The 14,437-nt window shown below is 45.4% G+C and overlaps 1 protein-coding gene across 1 annotated transcript in view; it reads left to right on the top strand.

The window, feature by feature from the left end:
- The window catches only part of LOC108931970 (anoctamin-2-like), a 33,578-nt gene that overhangs the window by 4,312 nt on the left and 14,829 nt on the right, over positions 1–14,437 (top strand). The window contains 9 exon segments of the mRNA XM_029251866.1: positions 1,228–1,326; positions 1,536–1,690; positions 2,035–2,089; positions 3,107–3,158; positions 6,076–6,131; positions 6,274–6,318; positions 12,328–12,392; positions 12,481–12,615; positions 12,963–13,123. Of these exon segments, the coding sequence (XP_029107699.1) occupies positions 1,228–1,326; positions 1,536–1,690; positions 2,035–2,089; positions 3,107–3,158; positions 6,076–6,131; positions 6,274–6,318; positions 12,328–12,392; positions 12,481–12,615; positions 12,963–13,123 (823 nt within the window).

The following is a 14,437-nucleotide window of genomic DNA, read 5'->3' as shown; positions in this document are numbered from 1 at the left end:
TTTCACAGATGTATTAATTCGCTGTATATTAGCTTTTATGTCGCTCAGTCATAAGAAGTTGTCAGCAGCGGCACAGGGGGAAGGAGGCAATGCGTGAACTGCGCAGTAATGTGCACTTGATCATTGCAATAAATGGCTTAAACCTGACATCATCTTCTGACCGCTTCTCTCTGTACGTTTTTTATTCATAATCCAAATTATGTTGACATTAAAAAAGTCAAATGCTGTTTCATTCTCAAGTTGTAGAGTGAATTTAATTTACAAAATAGCAATGACAATCTCCACACATCCTGCTTTGTAACCGCTCACATACCCCTGGTATATAAGGAAACGCGACCAAGTCAGTGTAGCAGCATAAGGCACAGATGACATGTTGACGTCCAGTAAAATACCCACATTTCACACACGTTCCGCATCCATCACATTCACTCCATGAGCGGTGAAGACTCACGTGGTGGTGCTGCCCTCCCTGAGCTCGTAGTAAGAGCTTCACTTTTACCAGCTTTGAGAGAAAATGTATTTTTTATGAGGGGGGTGCGGTGGCGCAGTGGGTTGGACCGCAGTCCTGCTGTCCGGTGGGTCTGGGGTTCGAGTCCCGCTTGGGGTACCTTGCGACGGACTGGCGTCCCGTCCTGGGTGTGTCCCCTTCCCCCTCAGGCCTTACGCCCTGTGTTGCCGGGTAGGCTCCGGTTCCCCGTGACCCCGTATGGGACAAGCGGTTCTGAAAATGTGTGTGTGTGTGTGTGTGTGTGTGTGTGTGTGTGTGTGTGTGTGTGTATTTTTTATCTGCATTTTGCTGAAAATACAAAATGTTATGAGCCGTCAAGCTTAATAGAGACGGTCAATGTGTGCATTTATTGGAAATGTGACCAATGGTTGTAGAGGATGAAACCGGCGATGGACTCGGCGCAGAATCCTGAGAGATGACTGTTCAACGGTGCATTTGCGCTTTCGACACAAACTCTTGGCGGTCGACTGGTAACTGGGACCGGAACCCCTTCGGAGCGGCGCCCATCAGTCCAAGCAGAGACTCGAGTCTACTCGGCATGATATTTTTAAGGGGATCAAAGCCAGACCTCAAGTCCGGCAACACAGTAAACGAGGTGCGGTTGTTACGAGACGAGATGAGAACACGGTTCCAGCGTAGCGCCGGTTCGGGGCCGTGACCAGCGTGGACGCCAGACTGCAACGTAGACGAGGGGTGAAAAAGCCGTTGTTTCTCCCCAGAACAAGGCTCACGGACTGGCCTTCGTACGGCTGCACGCGCCCTGGGCGGTTCTGAGCAGAGAAGCGGAGTTTCTGAGGATCAAAGTTCCTACCAAGAAGGTGAGACCCTTGCTGCTCGAAGCTCCTTTCCTCCGGTGTCTTTCTCTCGTAATGCGCTCTTTTTACACGTTCCGTACCTCATCTTTCCCCCCCGGCTTGACTTTGTCTCTTTTGCGCTGCCTCTCGTGTCCTGGAGGTACTCGAGCTGAGCTGAGCTGAGATGTGCGGTGGCCTTTGTCTCCTCATTTGTTTTCACTGTGCCCTTTCAGAGCTACAAGCTCAAGAAGGAGACGGGAGTTTCCCACAGGCTGCTCCTGCTCTGGCGGCACCTCAACCGTCCCTTTCAGCCGAGGGTGCCGGACCCGCAGGGTCACGGCGACTCCAAGTTCTTGTCCCACGTCTTCTCCCGGGACAAACTGCACCTGTGAGCACACCTGGAGGGCAGGGCTGGGACACACAAGTGCTCTTCTCTTGTTCACGTAGTGTTTGTGCAAGTGGTGCCCACAGCACTGCAAATGGTGTGTTGTGAAACACCAAGGTCATTACTGCAGATGTGTGTGTGTGTGTGTGTGTGTGTGTGTGTGTGTGTGCAAAACAAACTTCTATCTTCATTGATTTCCACAGATAATTAATGTGTGCGCTGTATGATACTGCACTGAAACGGCACTGAACACTTTGGAAGGACTTTCAACGTTCACCTTTATGTTCTCAATGCTACTCTTGAGTGTTACAGAGAATTTCAGGAGAAATTTTTGAATTTATTTGCAGATTTGACATCAAGCAGAAGGACTCGTTCTTTGACAATGCAACACGTAGCCATATAGTAAGTAAAGATCATTCCTGCTCACGACAAATATCCTACATATTCATTTGTCCTCTTGAGTTAATTGGTCACTTCAGCATCCCTGCTCAGTCTGCTCTGGTTTCCTCCCACAGGCCAAAGACATGCTGTTCAGGTTCCTCCATAGTGTGTGGGTGACAGAGAGAGAGTGTGTGTGTGTGTGTGTTCCACTGATGTATGGATGAGTGACTCAGTGTAAGTAGTGTGTCTAGCAGTGTAAGTTACCATGGTAAATAAGGTGTGTGGGCTGATGACACTACACAGAGTTCATTGGAAATTGCTTTGGAGAAAAGCACCTGCTAAACAGTAAATGTAAATGTAAATTAATTTGTTCCATTAGTTTTGAAATGTTAATTTCATAAAAACTAACTACATTTATATATTTAGAATTTCTGGGATACAAAATGAATTTTGCAAGAAAAGCATGAAATACAGAATGAAATAAAATATCTTCTGTATCACTGGTACTTCTTACCATTGATTAACATATTTTAACTGCTGGAGCAGAGTAACTAGTTGGTCCCAGCAGATTTGGACCGAACTGAATTCGAAAAGGTTCGGTTCGGTTCAGTTCAATTGAACACGTTTTTATCGAGCTCTTCTCACACCGCGACACAGAGCGCTGGAACACAGGCATAGGGCGAAGAAACAAGCGCTGTACGTCACACGATTACATGTTGGTTGTGATGTCTGACCTGAACACTGCGTGAGGTCCTTGGTCCTGAGCGAGAGGGGAAATTCATTCCGCAACACAGCACTGTAAGCTCACAGTGAATGTTTTGCCACTTTCGGACCTTTCATGTGTGGCCTGAGGTGGAGCAGAGCAGGGATTTTGAGTAACGCTCTATGAACGAAGGCAGGACTGCTGTCGCTACTCTTGTTTCCTGTCTTTTCGGTTCTTCTTCATGTGACAAGACTCTACCCAGACACCTGTTTCCGGAACCCGCCCTGCGGTTCTAGGCAAATTGTCACGTTCACGTTTCCATGCCTTCTGCCCAGGTCTACGAGATAGTAAGGCGCACATCGTGCACCCAGAGCTGCCAAACCATGGGTAAGTACTTGTTTTCGGGCCTTGCATGGCATGCCTGAGCTCAGGGTTTGACAGGAGTCGGCACAGAATTGCGCAAGTGTGGAGTAGCTGATGTAAATGTATGGGACGGGGGAATTGTGGGTATTGGTACGATGTGGCATTTTGTGCTTTTTCTTTTGAAAACTTTCCAAACTAAATAACTGTGAACCTAATGTGATCTAGGCTTAAACACATTTAAACGAGTTTAATACTAAAGTAATATTACAATGTTAGTACTCGAGACTTTTATGTCTGCAGCCATGTCTCCTTCTCTCAATGTAATGCATAAATTGTACTTTTGCTGAGATGTACATTGCTTTGGACAAAAGCATCTGCTAAATGAATAAATGTAAATTCCTACCGTGTTTAACTGAACCCGTACAGAATGTAATACAATTCCATTAACACCATGAAATTTTCTTTAGCCAAATAAAAATCATTTTATGTCAGTTTATGTAATATTGTGGCATACAGCACCGTGGGTTCAGAATCAGAATCAGAACGAGCTTTATTGCCAAGTATGTTCGCACATACAGGGAATTTGTCTTGGTGACAGGAACTACCACAGCACAGACAGAATGACAGTGACAAGACAGGTGAGAAGATAGAGTATGTGAGCAAGGGATAAAAAATATAAAGTACCCAATATACAAAAATAGTCACTAGATACAAATGCAAGGGAGTGTGAGTAACTGATGGGGTAAAGAAAGACGCGGAGGCAGCATTCATGACGAACAATTTATTAGAACACGGGCACCAGGGAAATAGTGCTCATGGTCCAAGGACCCCATTCCCTCCAAGACCTGCACTTACAACCAGCCTTCTCCCTCCCACCCCCTGCCTAGCACCCCCAGGCTCTCTCCTGACACACACTGGCAGGCACAGCCACCCCATTATTTTCTCAGCAAGTGCCCCCAGTGGTTACACACTCATTTAACATTGTTTCCCATAATGCAACTATTTAGATTAAGCACATACTCCCTCCTAAAACAGTAACACGGCGTCGTTACAATATTTTTTGCATCCGAAAATTTATAGAAAAACCGTTGAGGACATATTTAGTTTTTGCAAGCTGCACCATAACAAAATACTTTATTAATTGAGAATTTTGAGGGGTATAATCCTGCTATGGTTTCCTTTCTCATTGCTCTGCGCTGTACTCCTCTTCCGTATTGGGGGCCACATTAACCATGGTAGAACATCGCTACCAGCTCTCCCTAGTCATGCCCAAGTACTCTCTATTGCTCTGAATATGTCCTTTGTTCATATTCAATTTCTTTTCATTACTCATTAATTTTTCTTAATTTATTCTCCGTACTCTTCTCACACAGGGACACAAAGTGCCAAACAATGATCGGCGGCATAAAAAAAATCAACTTTTATTTGTATCGCATGGGACAAGCGGTTCTGAAAATGTGTGTGTGTGTGTGTGTGTGTGTGTGTGAATTAGTCCAATAATTTCCTCTATGATTAAGCTACTGAAACAGTGAGGACAGCATATATTATTAAAGGCAGAAGCCCTTACACTGGCTGGGGCTCCAGCAGATGGTACGATTCATGTTCAGATGTTTTCGAGATGATAATAATGCTGAAATTCATCATTAGCTGTCACGACCAGCTGCACCTCACCTCAAGATTTTTAAAGGACTGGTAACATACCTGATAAATAAAAGATTATTCCACAGTTTGGGTAGAATGTAACTGGAAATATTTTAATATGTTACCTTTTAAGCTCCTTTTGCTAAACATTATAAAGACAGCTTGATTTTAAGCTTATACTTTATTCATGTACATGTATTCATTTATCAGACACTTTTCTCTAAAGCGACGAACATCTCACAGAAAATACTATGTGTTCGTTACATTAGGAGAAAGAGACACAGGAATGCAAATGTGTGATTCTTAAGTACAGTTACTTTGTTTCTTTCCACCATATGAATCGATGCTCATCACACAAGTAGCTGCATAAAACTGAATATCGACGATTCTTGATCACCTTCCTACTAATGGTTTTTTTGAGACATATAAACATTTACGTTACATTACAGGAGTAGCTGTGCAAAGGGTTATCTGGACATGATGTTAAAGTTATAGAGCATGAACATTTACATCTTGCATGAACTTTAGAGATGATGGGCGAAGTGAGTTCAGAAGTGAGTCTTAAGACCCTTTTTAAATGTGGACAGAGATTCAGCAGTTCTGAGTGAGAGGGGGAGGTCGTTCCACCACAATGGAGCCAGAACCGAGAACCTCCGTGCTTTACGTTTCGTGCGCGAGACCACCAAGCGAGCAGATGCGGAGGAGCGTATTGAGACCTTGTTCTCAGGGGTAAATCGAAGATTGCTTAAGTACTACTATTAATATTCGGCTGATATCATAAAATAAAGCAGGGAATGAAAACAATGTGGACTGAAAGTGAGCGGATGTTCGCATGACTTGAGTGAAGGGAATTTTGCAGGATCTGTGTTCAGGGGCCTTATGGTAGATGCAAGGAGTCCTAGTGCAGGCTTGTGAGTGAAGTACTGGTGTTGCTTGTGAAATGTGACTCGAAAAAGAAGAGCTCCGTGATTTCCATCTTTGGAGCCCATACCAGAATGGGATAATCGGAAGGTGTGTGCGACAACCAGACTGGCTCTGAGGGGCCGGTGTTGTCGATAAAACCAGTTTGAAGTACGCTTCTGTCTTTTACGTTTTGTCCGAGGTTTGCGCATTCGTTCCTGTGGCCGAGTTGTACATAATGCTTATTACAAAGTGCTACTTTTTTAAACTTGGCTGAGGAGAGAGTGAAAAATAATAAAGACAGTTATGGATACAGTAGTTATTTTTAATAAGTGTAGCTTTGTAATAACTAAGTACATCTGTCACTGCACTCTTGCTGATGGCTTGACTTCTATTCCAGGAATCACCACATTAATTGCCAAAGGTGTTTATGATTCTGCTTTTCCGCTGCATGATGTAAGTTGAACAGAAATGACATTTGTTTTGATGCACCAGTTTATAATGTTCTCTGTAGTGGTTGTTGTTGTTTCTTTGTTAAAACCACAACCTGGTTATCAGCAGCACAAGGTGTTTATGATGTTTTTCTCTCTGCTCCCAGGGCGCCTTGGAGTCTGCTGGGGAGGCGAAGAAGAATGACAGGCAGGTAAGGTGGGCTGTATTTCCATCTTGGCCAACAGCTCTGGTGTCGGACCAGTACGCGTACATGTGAGCTTTGGATTTACCTGGATTCCTTCATAATAGCTTCTCCAATGTGATGTGATCTGGAGTGAAGAAGAGATGAAAAACAATGTGATTAAACAAGTAGTTTCGGAATTGTACATTGTCATTGTTCAAAGGTGTAAGAGTGTGTGGTCCCTGAGTTGTGGTAAAACTTGAACAGCCTTTAACAGGCATCACCTCAAGCAAAGTGTTCCTCTAACTCCTGATTTGAGCTGTGCTGCAGGTCACAGGTATTCTGGCCTGTTCTTCTTCATTAAATTTTCACTTCATTTATATTGATGGAATGTGTTGCATGATGGGGGGGGAGCGGTGGCGCAGTGGCGCAGTGGGTTGGACCGGGTCCTGCTCTCCTGTGGGTCTGGGGTTCGAGTCCCGCTTTGGGTGCCTTGCGACGGACTGGCGTCCCGTCCTTGGTGTGTCCCCTCCCCCTCCGGCCTTATGCCCTGAGTTGCCGGGTTAGGCTCCGGTTTAGGCTCCGGTTCCCCCCGACCCCGTATGTGACGAGCAGTTCAGAAAGTGTGTGTGTGTGTTGCATGAACAGTGTTACAGCAAAGGTGGATAAGAACCCAGATGGAGCTGTGACTGTTGCATTGCAGGCTGCCACCGAATACTGTTTGGTTTGGGATGATCGTTGCACTGTGATGAGCTCTAGGTTCTGCCTCAGGCCATTTGAGCAACTGGTAACATTGTTCTTTGCATCGCTGCCTTTCACTCAAAGCCCCGTTTATATCCCTGATTCAGCACTTGTGCCCTTTGTTTCACAAATGACTAAATCACTGACAGTAGCTTAACGTTCTAAGTTGCTTTGAAGAAAAGTATCTGCTAAAGGGTTAAAAAAAGCAGATAAAATAAAAATGCAGACTGACAATTTTTTATTGATGTAGGCTGTTATTTACATTGCGGGAAAAGTAGGCAACATGATTCGATGCAAGTTTAAATCCCTGTGCCACGTGCTGTAGGAACAAGTGCATCATGTAAGATTTTGTTTTGAAAACCGTAAGTGAATAATCAAAAAGTCCTGTTTTAACTTTTGGTCATTTTACATGATTTCTTTGAACACACGATAAGGAGCAAACACACATTTTTCTTTATATAAGATACGCTTCTGACACTCAGACATGGATACCAGGCAAATAATTTTGTTCCTTCAATTTGTTCAGTAGTTGTTACACAACCTTCCCTTCTTTTACAAAGGCTCCTTTTACAAGAATTTAAACTTCTGCAATATGCATTGTATACTTCGTGATAATTATTATCAAAAGTTGAGTTTTAGGAGGCTTCATTTTGATAATCTGAATAATATTGTCTGTTTTGTCCAGATCTGCAAAGGGAGCCTCACTTTTATCCAACTGAAATTGTGGAAAGTTTATGTAATGGCAAACTGGACAACATGTACATATTTAAAAAATCAGTTTGAACCATTACTATTTAATTTTCAGGGGGGTGCGGTGGCGCAGTGGGTTGGACCACAGTCCTGCTCTCCGGTGGGTCTGGGGTTCGAGTCCCGCTTGGGGTGCCTTGCGACGGACTGGCGTCCCGTCCTGGGTGTGTCCCCTCCCCCTCCGGCCTTACGCCCTGTGTTGCTGGGTAGGCTCCGGTTCCCCGTGACCCCGTATGGGACAAGCGGTTCTGAAAATGTGTGTGTGTGTGTGTGTGTGTGTGTGTGTGTGTGTGTGTGTGTGTGTATTTAATTTTCATATGTCCATGTGGATTTAAAAAAAAAAAAAAAACATCTCTAGTATTGCACAAATTATGCAGTTAGTTGTTTGTCATTTGCATAGTTACGCTGGGTATTCCAGGTACACTGGATACACTGAGTATACTGGGTACACTTGGCACACTGGGTACACAGGGTACACTGAGTATACTGGATACACTGGGTACAAAGTTTACTGGGTATACTGGGCATTATAGTTGGTGCATTATATTGTGCATTTGTGCATTATATTTTGCGTTGGAGGTCTGTCGCTGCTGTTCGTGGCATTTCAGGTAAGTGTAGTTGTTTTGCTACTGCTTTTTTCCCGACGCACATTTGTGTTGTGTAACTGTGCAGATTGACACACGCAACCGGTTGTGTGTCTGTGTAGTGTTGCGTGGTATTGTAATTAATTAGTTTGTTAAATAGTGTTAAATAGTATTTAGTGGTTTGTTGGGTGAACGTTCTCCGGATCATTTCTGTGTCCCGAAGCAGGGAGTGGGCGTGACTCTGTGGTTCGATTGATCGCGTCTGTTTGGTTGTTTGTTTTGGTCTCCATTGTTGGAGTAGTTTCGGTTTCGATTAGAAATCTCAGCTGATAGGCAGTAGCCCGGTTTAAATAGTGGCTGGTGATCCGTAGCGGCAGCAGTAGCAGCAGCCTCTTGGTGCGAAGACTCGGGGTGCAGAGACAAAGGAGTCTACCTGTGGGAGTCATTCCACCGAGGAAGGCCACCGGCACAGCTGTCCGCAAGGGATCATGCGCCCAACGTGTCGAGCATCAAAGTCTTATACAGTAAGCAAGATGTGTGACTTCGCCACCACCGGAGACCTGAGCGCTCTCGTTGCTACAGTAACCTGGTCTATCCTCACCTGTCAAACCTTCCATCTTGCTTTACTTTCTCCATGGGACCCTGGAACTGCCAGTCTGCAGTGAGAAAGGCTACTTCATACCAGGCTACGCCTCCCATCTCTCACTGCACCTCCTGGCCCTAACTGAAACCCGGATCACCCCAGACAATTATGCCACACTTGCAGCACTCTCCGCTAACTATTCCTTCCCTCACACCTCTCGTTCCTCCGGCCGAGTTGGAGGCACAGGCCTGCTCATCTCTCCCCGGAGGGAATATTCTGTTCTCTCTCTTCACCTGCATGATCTGTCTTCCTTTGAATGCCGTGCTGTCTCTATCACTGCCCCAGTCACTCTTGTTGTGGTTGTTCTTTATCGCTCTCCTGGCCCTCGGCTGCTTCTTGGATGACCTTGACATCTTGTTGAGCTCTCTGCCAGGGGACAACTCTCTGCTGATTCTCCTGGGTGACTTCAACCTGCATGTCGATGACATTCACGCAAGCGGCCTTCTGCTGCTCCTACGGTCCTTCGATCTCTCCCTGTCCTAATTCCCTGCTACTCACAAAGCGGGCAACTGTCTTGACCTTGTATTTTCCCGCAACTGTGGCTGTCCCGTCCTCTCTGTCACTCCGCCGCATGTCTCTGACCACTTCTTCATTTCCTTTCAACTCTCCCTCACCACTAACTCTTCGTCTCTTCCTTCACACGTTGTCACCTTTCGCCGCAACTTAAAATCGCTCTCACCTTCCTGCTTTGCCTCTGCTACTCTGGCCGCTCTCTGTTCTGCTCCACAATTCTTGGATCTATCTACAGATGATGCCACTAACACTTTCCTCTCTGCCTTATCTTCCTCCCTCGATTCTCTCTGCCCTCTGTCTTCTAGACCAGCATGCCCCATTGCTACCCCATGGCTGTCTGATACGTTACGTGCTAACAGGACCAAACTGTGGGCTGCAGAGTAAATATGGTGTAAATCCAAAACTCCACCAGACCTGGATGCCTACCAGACACTCTTAGTTACTTTTCACTCTCCTGTCTCTTCAGGTGAAACCTCCTTCTTCCACGACAAAATACAGTCTGCATCTAAAAAACTACACAGACTCTTTGCGACCTTCTCCTCCCGTCTGTGTCCCCCGCCACCTCCTCCTCCCTCTTCTCTCATTGCTGACAACTTTGCTTTGTTTTTCCAAGACTAAGTCAAAGCAATCACTGACAAGTTCTCAGCATCAACCTGCCCGGTTCACACTGGACCTCCCTGCGAAGCTATCCTTTACAAATTCATGCCACCACCTGCTCGCTTGACCCGATCCCATTGTCACTACTACAGAACATTTCTCTGCAACTCTCCACCTTCATCTCTAAGATCATCAACTCCTTGCTCTCCTCTAGCTGTTTCCCAGCTGCCTTCAAAACCACTCTAATTTCACCTCTGTTAAAAAAACCCTCCCTGGATCCCACTCTGGTTGAAAATTATAGACCAGTCTCTCTCCTCTCCTTCCTGTCTAAAACCCTAGAGCGGGCAGCCTGTGATCAACTGTCTGATTTCCTCACCCAGAACTGTCTCCTCGATGGTTATCAGTCTGGTTTCAAAGTTGGTCACTCCACTGAGACAGACCTTCTGGCAGTGTCTGATGCTCTCCAAGCCGCTAGAGCCATCTCCCTCTCCTCAGTCCTCATCCTCCTTGATCTGTCTGTGGCATTCGACATAGTCAACTACCGGATTCTGCTTTCCTCTCTTAACCAGTTTGGGATCAAAGGTGTGGCACTAAGATGGTTTGAGTCCTACTTATCTGACAGATCATATCAAGTGGTCTGGCAGAGCTCTCGTTCTTCTCCTCTGCCTCTCTCAACCGGTGTCCCGCAGGGCTCGATATTGGGTCCTCTTCTTTTCTCGATCTACACCTTCTCCCTCAGTCCGGTCATAGCCTCCCATGGATTCAAATACCACTTCTATGCTGATGATATTCAGCTCTTCCTCCCCTTTCCACCTGGTGCATCAGACATCTCCGCAAGCATTGCTGCCTGCCTGTCGGACATCTCTTCATGGAGGTCTGATCACCACCTTCAACTCAACCTCTCCAAAACAGAGATTCTTTACCTCCCAGCTAGCCCATCCTCCTGTCACAATCCATCAATCAAACTGGACAACTCACCCACCTTGCCTACCTCCTTGGCTAAGAGTCCTGGAGTAACGATTGACACGAGTCTGTCTTTCTCTCAGCACATCGAAGCCACAACCCTGTCCTGCAGATACATCCTGCATAATATTCGTAGGATCCGTCCCTACCTCACAATTGACTCTGCCCAACCACTTGTTCAGGGCATGGTGACTTCCCATCTGGACTACTGCAACTCTCTCCTGTGTGGCCTTCCTGCTACTGCCATCTTCTACAAAATGCTGCTGCACGAGTTGTGTTTGATTTGCCAAAGTGTTCCCATGTATAACGGGGTGCGGTGGCGCAGTGGGTTGGGCCGCAGTCCTGCTTTCCGGTGGGTCTGGGGTTCGAGTCCCGCTTGGGGTGCCTTGTGACGGACTGGCGTCCCGTCCTGGGTGTGTCCCCTTCCCCTCCGGCCTTACGCCCTGTGTTGCCGGGTAGGCTCCGGTTCCCCGTGACCCTGTATGGGATGAACGGTTCTGAAAGTGTGTGTGTGTTCCCATGTATCTCCTCTACTCATTTCTCTGCACTGGCTTCCTATAGCTTCCCGAATCAGCTGCCTGAATAAATAGCTGCCTGAATAAATGTAAATGTATACTGGGTACACTGAGCTTACACTGAGTATACTGGTACACTGAGTACACTGGGTATAATGTGTACACTGAGTGTCCTGGGTATACTGGTACACTGAGTTTTCCGGGTATACTGGGTACACTGGGCATTGAAATGTACTGTATGGGATGAGGCTCGGATTCAGACATTGACAGTACAAACACATATTAGACATGAACAAACACATTTTTAGACAAGAACTGTTGAGATGATGCTGCAATGTAGTAGATGAATGAAATGAAAACAGCGGTGGGCGAATGGCGTAGTACGAGTGACGTGCTAATAAATAAGGCAGAACAATAGATACAAGTACAATGAATAGTAAATAATGAAACTGTATAGTAAATATCTAAGTGTGTAATGTAATTATTGTCCAGATGTTTGTAACAAATACATGGGACTTTCAGTCCTAGATGCTGCTGTCAGTATAAGCTGGTAGTTTGTGTTTTAATACAGACTTTATTGTGCTTTATTGTTAACAACTTTCTAAGAAGTGTTTTATCTATCCTTAGAAAATGTCTTTGTGAACAGTGGTGTCTGGATTCTATTGTAAATGGCATTCTGCAGTCTGGTGACATTGCATATGCATTTTTTTTTATTCAAAAACTTGTGCCTTTACAGGTCCTGCATGATGAATGGGCCAGATATGGGGTGTTTTACAAGTACCAGCCTATAGATCTCATCAGGTACCACATGAAGTCATGTGAGCAAAAACATTGTTACATATGGTTTATACTCTATTTCCTAATTCAGAGTTTTCCATGTTTGGCTCAGGAAGTACTTTGGGGAAAAAATTGGACTCTATTTCGCCTGGCTGGGGCTCTATACCCAGCTGCTCATCCCAGCCTCTGTGGTGGGTACCATAGTATTCCTGTATGGCTGTGCCACCCTGGACTCCAATGTGCCCAGGTAATCATTGTTAAGTCTCTGTACTTCAGCGTATCATCTCATTCCAAACGTATGTCAACTTGAATTATTTTACCTGAAAACACACGCAGTGAGTCAGAATTGTGCCAGTTACTTTTTACTGTAATACAGAATATGTACCTTGCCTGCATTCATAACATCTTGTGGATTGAGCTTACTTTTAAAGCACATGGTACACTGCACATGTGTTGCCTGCCAGTAGTTTGTATAGATAAACCTATAAATGTAGACAGTAACACACACACACACGCACACACGGTGTACTGAGGCATGTACATATGCCTTTCAATGCACGGTTTTAAGACACTTTTTCCGGTTTCTGCTCCCAGCCTGGAGATGTGCAGTGAAGGAAAGAACTTCACCATGTGCCCGTTGTGTGACAGGGTGTGTGACTACTGGTACCTGAGTTCTGCGTGCAGCACAGCCCGCGCCAGTCATCTCTTTGACAATCCCGCCACTGTCTTATTTGCCATCTTCATGTCCCTTTGGGGTGAGCAAAGGTTACGAATGACTTAAATATCCTTCTGCAGTAAGAGGCTGTCCCATTTTATTAACCCTCAGTTCGCCAAACCACTTTTCTTGCTCAAGTTTGCAGTGGCAATGGGCCGAGCGGGACTCTTACGTCCCTGTGCAGCCTCCCAGTGTGCTCTGTTACTCCTTTCCGTGTTTTGTTCTTCTGCACAAGTCTATTGTCCATCGCTGTTTGTCATCCTTGTTCATCATCACGAGTCCTGTCTTCAGTTCCTGCATTAACCACGTCCAGGCTCTGAACCCCAGACTTTTGTTCCATGGTTCTTGTTTGGCTACTGTTTGGACTGTTGACTCTGTTGCTTTGTGTTTCTTCAGTCATTCTTTCTTTGCTTTATTGCTTCCATTACTTGTTTATTGACTTTTTGCTGTTGTCTTGGGGGAAGAAGTGGACAGGTAAGCACGTCACCTGACCTCCATGTCTGACCCGTAGGTTTCAGCAGCCTGTCTGGACACGTTAGGGAAGAGGCGGGTGCCGCCCCTATGCTTTTAGTGTTTGGTACATGGAGTAAGTTAGTTCAGCACAGATGCTGAAGACCCTTTTGTTTCTTGTCTTGTTTTGTTTTATAGCTAAGGTTGTGTCCCCGACTCGAGATAATTTACTTTGGCTTTCCTAACTTCTTTGCTTTGGTACCATCTTACTAACTTTTTACCCTAGAAATGTCTTTGTGTTCTGTACATATTGTAAACAGTCACTGAGCTTAACTCTCATGTACAGTATATGTTGTAGCAAACATAAACAATGGTTCTTTATACTGGTAATTAAGTGCATGCGGGGCTGAGTGGTGACATGGTGTCAATGGTGTGTTTACCTGTACGGTCAGGTCACCTAGACAGGTGGGCCCTGGGGTAGCGTGGAAATGTTTGAGACTGGACCACTCGGCCCATGGGTCACCCTCCAGGGCTACCTGTCTTCTGTCATCATATTTATCCATAAAAACTCCACACATTTTTTGTTGTCAAAAAGGCACTAGTAAAAATAACTTTTTAATGAACATACAGGCTGTTTTGTGTCGTGCTGTGGACACAAACACGGGTTTGAAAACAAGTGTCTTTGTCGAGACTAGAAGACGGTAAATGTCATGGCCTCATGGTGTAAAGGGGGTCCAGTAATGTTGGGAACACTGAGAGACCTTGGAGGAATAAAGGTTGAGAGTCACTGCTCTGGAGCGCAGAGGACATGTGAAATGTGCGGACGGATGATGATCAGGAGCAACTGTTACTGCGACAACTTTGATTGACATGATCAACCTTGATGTGAGGTTCAGATGTTTTT

Source organism: Scleropages formosus, chromosome 5 (genome assembly GCF_900964775.1).
Source record: "Scleropages formosus chromosome 5, fSclFor1.1, whole genome shotgun sequence".
Taxonomy (NCBI): domain Eukaryota; kingdom Metazoa; phylum Chordata; class Actinopteri; order Osteoglossiformes; family Osteoglossidae; genus Scleropages; species Scleropages formosus.
Note: the sequence above shows the minus strand (reverse complement) of the source record. Positions and strands in the feature narration are given on the sequence as shown.